The sequence below is a fragment of the Xenopus laevis genome, chromosome 6L (genome assembly GCF_017654675.1).
Source record: "Xenopus laevis strain J_2021 chromosome 6L, Xenopus_laevis_v10.1, whole genome shotgun sequence".
Taxonomy (NCBI): Eukaryota; Metazoa; Chordata; class Amphibia; order Anura; family Pipidae; genus Xenopus; species Xenopus laevis.
Genome location: NC_054381.1, coordinates 29,080,196 through 29,089,744, shown reverse-complemented (window position 1 = coordinate 29,089,744; position 9,549 = coordinate 29,080,196). Strand labels below are relative to the sequence as shown.

At 38.6% G+C, this 9,549-nt stretch overlaps 1 protein-coding gene across 2 annotated transcripts in view; it reads right to left on the bottom strand.

Moving 5' to 3' along the window:
• Nucleotides 1-1,027: 1,027 nt before the first annotated feature.
• Nucleotides 1,028-9,549, bottom strand: part of rundc3b.L (RUN domain containing 3B L homeolog) — a 104,117-nt gene continuing 95,595 nt past the window's right edge. For both annotated transcript variants that reach the window (XM_041565873.1, XM_041565875.1), the window contains 2 exons: nt 3,021-3,139; nt 1,028-2,435 (listed from right to left, as the gene is read on the bottom strand). In XM_041565873.1, coding sequence (XP_041421807.1) covers nt 2,290-2,435; nt 3,021-3,139 — 265 coding nt within the window. In that variant the 3' untranslated portion in view covers nt 1,028-2,289. The remainder of the gene's footprint in view (nt 2,436-3,020; nt 3,140-9,549) is intronic.

The following is a 9,549-nucleotide window of genomic DNA, read 5'->3' as shown; positions in this document are numbered from 1 at the left end:
GAAGCAAGATTACCTGGATGCAAGTCAGTAGCATAACAACAAGATCATCTATTCTTTTCCACAGATGATCTTGGCCAGTGAGAATAATGAAAAATAGAGATAATGGTAAAACTCCTGCTGGTTGTGAGTAGTATAACTTAATTCACTTTATGATATTTGATAACCATGTGTGTGAAAAATGCATTAAATCAATTTGGTTTAAAAGGGACAATATACTGTATAATCATGTTTGATCTGTGATGTGTAACTGGACTTTGGACATTTATACCAAAACATGGACTTTGAGTGTCAAGCCTCACTTTGGAACACCCTGGTGGACTATGGGTAATTGGGCGGGACTCGATGTATCTCTAGGCTTTAAATATGTTTGTTGCACTAATGTTTGGATCCTGACGAAGGGAGGGTTAATCCCCCTCGAATCGTTGATGCACAAGTGGTCACTAAAAAAGGGGTAAGATCCCCACCTTCGACATATACAGTGTTTTGTGCAATTCTCTCAAACATTCTACTTTGTACTGATGTGTGCCGACCGTCTTGAGAGAGCTGCACCACCAGGGCAGGAATATCATAGAAAAGGTGAGAGGTGCGGTTCATCTACATATTGGTACAAGTCCAGCATTATGTGTCACACCCCAATCTTGCCTGGATACATGCCATAGCAGAGAAGTTATCAAACGATTCCAATTGCACACAGCAACTTTAAGGAGAACTAAACCCCCTGTTAATCAAAAATCCCCATCCCCTTCCGTCCATTGCCCTCCCCCCCACTGCTTTCTCCCTCCGTAGTAACTCAGGGGAAAAACCGTCCCTGGCATTAACCTTGGCATATTCATGCAAAGTAGTGCAGCTGAGCTCTCCGGCGCCATCTTCTGTAGCTTCTGGTTTCTTGCGGAAGTTAGCGCCGGCAAGGAAATTTTTCCCGCATGCGCAGTTGGGACTATTCCGGTATTGGTGCTTACTCAGCGGAAAGCTCCGAAGATTGCCAAAGGAAAACAAGAAGATCCGAAGATAGAAAAGATGGCACTGAAGAGCTCCACTGCGCTATTCTGCATAATTATGCCAAGGTACATGACAGGGATACTTTTTCCACTGAGTTACTAAGGAGGGAGAAAGCATTGAGGGGGGCCAATGGATAGAAGGGGATAGGAATTTTTAATTAATGGTGGGTTTAGTTCACCTTAAACACATTACAAATAGGGAAGATACTCAGTAGGGATAAGCAAGTAAGTACAGCTATGGAACCTGTTATGCAGAATGCTCAGGACCAAGGGTTTTCCACATAACGGATCTTTCCATAATTTGGATTTGTATACCTTAAGTACTAGAAAATAATTTAAACATTAAATTAAGCCGGATCAAGCACAATATACGGTTTTATTTTTACAGTGAAAAAGGAAATTATTTTTAAAAATGTGGATTATTTGGATGAAATGGTGTCTATGGAATTTAGACATAATTTAGAGCTTCCTGGACAACAGGTTTCCAGGTAACAGGTCCCGTACCTGTACTTTAAATAATACACAACTTTTCCTTTGGAAAAAAAAAGTGAATGGTAATAAAGTACATATCAAAAATGTAATCCACCTAGATTGCTGTTTTTTTTTTTTTTACATCTTATTAAAACTCATTCTAAGGTGAATTAAATTAAAAAAAAAAAGATCAGGGGGATGTTAATTTGTTAAAAAACATTTTTTGTTAAAAAATTTGTGGATTAACATTTATTTCCCAGACAGTGTTTATGGAAGTGTGTTTTTTATAAAAATGCAAAAAAAAAGTTTAAGTTTAAAATGACGACAGATTCCCTTTAATTAAAATACCAGCGATATTAATAGAATACTAAAGATATTAATAGATTACGGGGCAGATTTATCAAGGGTCGAACAGTAAATTCTAATTTGGATTAGAATTTTCTAGTGTCAAAATTCTAATTTTAATCCCCCTATTCGAATGTAAATTCTTACGAATTGAATACGAATTTTCGGGTCAGAACCATTCGATCGAATATTAGACATTAGAATTTTTTCTTAAATAACCTCCCAGTCGAATTGTGAGTATATTCTAATTTAAAAAGATAAATTCACATGAATTCGGAATTTAACCTTTGATAAATGGGCCTCCAAGAAATACAGAAGTAGCTTTCTAACAATTAATTTTGGGAATTAGCCAATATTCATTTCGCAAATTTTTTTTTCATTTTCAGTTCAAATCATCGCTGAACACCGTTTCGCAACAAATTCAGATATGGAATGTAGAATGCACGCACAAAGCTGGTCCTTTATGGCTTTATGTTCAGGAAGGAGTTAAACCTGGACTGGTCATATCTGTCGTAGGGCTTGCCAGATATTCACTGGACTTCAGGCTTGTGAGGGACTTGTAACTTGCCACAGATGTGAGTGAGCCACAAAGGCCTAGTAAAGATGGCGTGTCTTCCTTGCCTGTGAAGAGAGGGACAAGAAAGTGTGGATATGAGAAACTTATTCTGCAGTCCTGCTGATTTCTTTGGACCAGGGGTGTTCACCCTAAAGGTGTTTTTACTATGACACTATGGGAGTTATTTATTAAAGTCCAGATGCCAAAAACTCTAAAAATTCGAGGTTTTTTTTTACTATAAAATCCAAATTTTTTGTGAAAAAAAACCTCACATTTTATGGGATATATTATACCCCGAGGATGGAAAAAGTCAGAATCTGAAAATCCTGCATGTCAGATTTTTTTTCGTTCAGAAGGCTCAGCGGGGGATTAAAACCTAGTGCTGTCCTAGGCAGTTCCTCTAGTGTGTTTCTTATCAGTTGGGTAGGAGATGGATTTAGAGGCAAGTGTCCAGCTGAGGGCTGGGGAATTTTGAAAAAAAAAAAAGATTTTTTTACATGTTGGTGCCCATATAAAATAAATACAGCCCTGAGAAAACGGCATTATATATTGGTGTGTAATGATTTTATAAAGAGAAAATTGAACCAAAGCTGCTATAACTATACAGAACAAGCGTATCCATGTACTAAAGCAGTAAATGCAGGATTTACCTTCACTTAAGTGGGAACCACCTTGTTTTCCATTTCCATCCTGAGACTGTCCAGGGTCAAATGATATCTGAGACAGACTGGCGTCAGCGGATAGGGGGCCCAAACTATGGAAACGTTTTCTGGAATAAACAAAGTGAGAAAATAGAGAAAAAGACGGACAATTAATGCACCAATATGGCATTTGAAAATGTAATAAATTTCAGACAAACGTCCTAAAATAAACACATTTCCCCTTTTAAGATAACAGGATTCATCGTTTTCGATATTCTTAAAAGTCATTTGTTCTGTGCTACAGTATAGTTGATAAAGCTGACCAAGAAAACAACATGGAATAATAATTTTGTAATAATCTTGGTTGGAATTGGAGTTTTGATTTCATCTGTGAAATGAAAAGCTGCTTTCTTGCCCTTACTTGCTGGAACATCACAATACCCTAAATATTCTAGAAAAATAAATAACTGCCAAATGTTACTCCAACCTCTCTACTTGCCGAGGATGGGGGACATAGAGATAAGGATTGATAGTAGCCATTTAAATAACATTAAAACAGCAAATATCAAGCTTTACTGTTAATCTGCCATGGTGCTCTTAGAAAAGCAGAAATGTGTTAGAATAGAGCATCCACCAGTGCTTGTAGCATTGCCCTGTAATTAGCAGTGAGATTAAATATTACTTGGTTTATTAGCTCAATTTAAGTTGAATCTTATTTTGTTCCCTATAGTGTTGAGCAGGGCATACATTTTTCAACCCAAACACAACCCTAACCAGCTATTATCCAACCCAAAGTCCTCTTCTACTTTACAGTCTTCACCAGGGTCAGATTGGGCTGGCACGACACCAAAAAAAAACCTTGTGGGCCCCATTGACTCTGACCTACTCCCCCTCTTAAAATCTTAACCTCTGCCCAACCCAGACTGGGGCCGTGAGAAGAGGAAATAAGGTATGTGCATGGGGAGGGAATTGGTGGAGGGAGGTTTCAGCTGGGGCAGGGGGCAGTTGTGGCTGTGGCCATGCTGATCTTCAACTAACAAATCACAATCCCATACTGTAAGTGATGGAATCTGGAAATGTTGTAATCTACAGTACTGGGATTCCAAAATCTACAGCAAGAAACAGTTTAGTTTGTGACCCACATGGGGTTGAACATAGGTTTCAAAGCAGTCACAGTTGTTAACCTTACTAGATAGTTGGAAGAAGTGAAGTATGTACTCTTTGTTGGCAATGCTGGCACGTAGACGGACACAACCTCAACTGGTGGCAGGTATCTGGTTGACAGTGGGGTGTCAGAGTACATCAGGGTTTATCCTTGTACCCCAGTGTGCCAATCTGACCCTACTTGTGTCTTTGGTGCACCTTTTATAACAGAGGAAGGGGCTTAAAAAAAGGACACTTTTGGGGGCCTTCAAGAATATGTTCTCCCATAATTGTTTTGTAGGAAATGGTATTGACTAAATTGGAGGCCTCAGAAAGAAAAAAGGTCATTGCGCAGAAGGACAGGACAGTGTAGGACTGATAAAAGCATGGAAGTTTGCTAATATCAAACTGTGTCCCATTTGATTTAGCCATGCTATGTCCACATTTCCATGTGTTCTGAGGAATGTATATTTTATCAAATAAATACATCAAAGCAGGAAAAGACAGGGGCACATACTGTCCTTAGCAGCCACCTGTTCAATATATCAATGTAACAAGCAGAGCAACAAGCACTAACATGTATTAGCAGAGGGGTAATTAGCTAACCTCAAAATTGTTGGTTTTTCTCCCAATAATTACTCAGGAAGCACTTGTTGTGCATTAGTGTGTAGGCAGCTAAAGCAATGCTGCTCTGTCTAATTACAGCATATGTCCTTGAAACATAATTGGAATCTATATAGCAAAAAAACAAAATGATTATTCATCCATGGACAATAGAGTCAGACAGAAGCAGTGCAGCTGCAATGGTTTGGGAACACAACTTGCACATTTCTGGCAATAGTGTGGGAATAGTCATAAATGTCCAGTTCGGTGAAAATCATGCAAACTAGGTTTATTTGAGGTATGGATGTGATGATCGCAACATATATCTTTGTATCATGGATAATGGGCAGTTTATCGAGCAGACAAGTTAGTACATTTTCATTTGCATCTCTTTACTTCCTTATCTCCCAGTGCTGCTTTATCAAAATGTGATATTTTTTCCATGATTCAAGAAAAAATGCAGAAAATAGAGCCGAGAAAGTTTTTGAATAGTCGTAATTTTTTTAAGAAAGAATGCTGAAAATATGCATGAAAAATATAAGAGGCAGAGTTTCGATAGAAGTCAATGCTTTAACCTTACAGAAAATGATTGGAACAATTTTCATATGCGTGTTCTGAGACAAAATGCAACCGTGGCCATTCTGTCTATATTTTTCTACAGATATGCTGGTACTCGAGAATAAAAAAAATGCAGTAGCAGAAAAAAAGTCTCCAGAGCTTTGTCATTTGTTGTCCTTTAATCAAATTTTTTGATAAATAAACCTTTCCATGTGTGTCATAATCAAAACAGCAGCATCTTTGACATGTTGCACTAAAATCAATAAAACAAATAGGGTTTCTTATAAAAGATGGGAGTTCCATACAGATGTATAATCAATCCTACATCTTCTGACAACTGGTAGTGGCTCATTGGCATCCAAAGAGCTATTTCACATTTCCCATGGGATGTTTTTTATGCCAGAAAATATTGAAATGTTCTAACTATGAAAAGTCTTGTCTTATATACCGTCACCCTCTGATACCACATATATAACCTAAAAACTCATGATTACTATCAGTCAATTTTACCTCTAGCTTCTCCTTAATTAGCCCTAGTTTTAACCCAAAAATTTTAAATATTTGGTCTTTGACCAAGGAACCTCTGAAACTGCAATAAAAGGGTCTTAAAGTGGACCTGTCACCCAGACATAAAAAGTTTTGTCACGTTTTTACATTAAACGTGAAACCAAAATTCTTTTTGTTATTAAAACATCCATACCTGTTATAAACTCATCTAAAATTCTCAACTGTCAATCATATATTACCTGCCCCTCCTCTATGCCTTAGGCATAGGGGCGAGGCAGGCAATTATTTTCACTTTCCATTCAGCGTTTTCTAGATTTCACTGCACTCCCACATTCCCCTGCCCTCCTAACCATCAAATTGTGTAGCCAGTGTATGGGCATGGGTATCAGGTGCCCCATTCTGGCACATAAACAAGATTTTGCAGAACTTGCCTTAATAACAGCATCTTCAAAATGACACCTGCCTGTCTGCTGCTATTGTGAATTCCAAGACTAAAAAACGCAAATCTGATGTTACGATTGGTATCCCAAAGCCAGAGCAATCCCCAAGGTCCCGGTCACAGCTCAGTCTTCTGCCGATAACAACCACCTTTCGCTTTGGGAGGAACCCTCTGCTACTCGGGCTCCGCCAGGTCTTAACGTGAGAGGACCAGGAAGAGAGTTCTAGGCAGGTAAGGGAAACGTACGTAGTATTGGAACGGAGAACAAGAAGCAGGGTTGTGGGACAGGCTGGGTCAATTCCAACGGCAGCAGCGGTACAGAATCAAAAGACGAGAGGATAGTTGAGGTCACAGGCCGAGTTCAAACACACAAATAACGCAGTACAAAGCAGGATCCAAAGAGTAGTCAATACACGAGCAATGGTCAGGACAGGCAGCGGACTAGACAGGGTCAGGCACAGGCAGGGTCAAGAACACTTAGAAAGAATTGCTCCCAGGAACTAAAGAATTAGACCTTACATTGGGCAATGCACAAAAGGCGCCTTTAAATATTAGAATTTTGCGACAATGATGATGTCACGTGCAGCCTGACCCAGAAGTGGCAAGCACAAGGGACGAAGACTGCGGGCGTCCCCGCCGCACCTCAGGTATACCCCTTACATCTAACCTGTTTCACTTCACCGAAACTTGAGAAATGGCAAAAACTTGCCAAACCCATTGTCTTGACATTTGCTCGTTATTGTGCCTAAATAATGAAGATTCTGGCCATAATTTGTACAATAAACAATGAGATCAAATTAAGCCGACTTCTATGAAAGTGTTTCTTTTGCTCCCTGTAACAAGTATGAGCTCCAGTCAGCAGAAGAAAATAAAAAATAATTTGCTTAAATATTTGGAGCGGAGGCTTCTCTGGAGCCAGGAACCCCAGCAAATTCATGTTTTCATCAAATATAGAAACCAATAAAATGTGAGGGAACCTGCGGCCTACCTTGCCCTGAGGTTACTATCTACATCCATCACTATAATGGCAGCTGTGTGCTGCGTTGCTGTGCTTATATAGTCTGTAGTCATGACGTCATTATCATCTAGCCAGAAAATCAGCAGTAAATCAATATACTGTAAGGAAATTTAAACAGCACATTTGGGCAATTTGCTGTAATATACATGTATGGGACCTGTTATCCAGAATGCTCAGGTCTTGGGTTTTTCTGCATAAGAGATATTTCCTTAATTTGGATCTCCATACTGTGCTAAAATAAGTCTAAACCCAACAGAATTGTTTTGCTACAATAAGGATTAATTATTTCTCCCTTTAAGTACAATAAACTGTTTTTTTTTTTTTTAATTATTCCAGAGAAAAGGGAATTATTTTTACTTATTATTTACTTACAATGGATTTGACTTCCCGTAACTTGGAGCTTTCTGGATAACAGGTTTCTGGATGCTTACAATGGATATGACTTTCCATAATTTGGAGCTTTATGGATAACAGGTTTCAAAATAACAGGTCCCATGCCTGTATTCTACCTCCCCCTTCAAGACACAAATATTAGGAGCAGCCAGTCTCTTTTGTTTAAACAGTTAATCAACAGCTGACACGGCACATGTAATAATAAACTAATATTCTCTGCATGGAATGTGATATTTAACAGTAGTTGTCTTTAGAAAGGGGGGCACTGATGGGCTCATTACTAATTATAACAATGGCTATGAATTATACCTAGTCCCAGCATGCACATTGTGTTTAGAAGCACTCGGCTGGCTGAATATTAAAGGTCTTTTTACTGAAAATCCCTGAATTCCTGCTAATTAAACACTATTGCTGCCATTAGAAGCTATAAAGTGGAACAGGTAGCATTTTACAGTACATAAGGTGGAATTTAGAAAGAGGGAAAACCACTTAACCAGAGGTATCTTGCTGATTTTATTTTATCAAGGCCCTGAGCAATATATCACCGTTTATTAATAGATTTGCTCAGCTTGTCCCGTACTGGTGGCGTAGAGCTGATGTATTGGCTAAATTCCTGCTTCTTAAACTTTAAAATGGGCAATGTGCAAATTTTCTTCCATTTTTCGCATTTTCTGTGTACCGATAAGGGATCTGTTATCCAGAAACCCATTATCCAGAAAGCTCAGAATTACAGGATGGCCATCTCCCATAGACAAACTTTTACAAAAGTATTTCCCTTTTCTCTGTAATAATAAAACAGTAGCTTATACTTGATCCAAACTAAGATATAATTAATCCTTATTGGAAGCAAAACCAGCCTATTGGCTTTATTTAATATTTACATTATTTTCAGTAGCCTTAAAGGAACAGTAACATCAAAAAATAAAAGTGTTTTAAAGTAATGAAAATATAATGCAGTGTTGCCCTGCACTGGTAAAACTGATCTGTTTGCTTCAGAAACACTACTATTGTTTATATAAATAAGCTGCTGTGTAGCAATGGGGGCAGCCATTCAAAGGAGAAAAGACTCAGGTTACATAACATATAACAAATAAGCTCTGTCTGTCTAATGGTGTTATCTTTTATCCATTAGTTATCCTGTGTCATATAGCCATTTTTCAATTTCCGCCATTGCTACACAGCAGCTTGTTTATATAAAATATAGTAGAGTTTCTGAAGCAAACACACCAGTTTTACCATTGCAGGGCAACAGTACATGATATTTTCATTACTTTAAAGCACTTTCATTTTTTGGTGTTACTGTTCCTTTAAGGTCAGTGTCGGACTGGCCCACCGGGATACCAGGAAAACTCCCGGTGAACCCAGGTGCCAAATGTCTGTAAACATTTGGCCTATTTCATGGCCATTCCCCATCTATATAACAAAGGGGCTAAATAGATGGAATAATAGATTATTATGTAAAGAATAGAGACTAGGAGAAAAGAGGTTCAGAGAGTAGAAGAAGAATAACAGTACTGAGAGTGGGCCCCTGGTGTATGGTTCTTTGGTGGGCCCCTATTGTCCCAGTCCGACACTACTTAAGGTATGAAGATCCAAATTAAGGAAAGTTCGTTATCCATAAAACCTCATGTCCTGAGCATTCTAGTGGGCTCCTCTATTTATGGGACGCGATAGTGGAGCCAAAGCCGAGCGGGGGGCCAAAGCAGAATGGGTGCTAAAGTGGAAGTTGTCAAAAAGAACTGAAGCCACAGATGTTTCTACCAATGGTGTTTATTTATTTATATTTTTAAAAATCACTTGCCGCAGTGGTTTTTTTAACTTTACTAGGGGGAGAGCCCTGACAGCCAATGTTGTTTTTGTTCTTTAATGGGGACCCT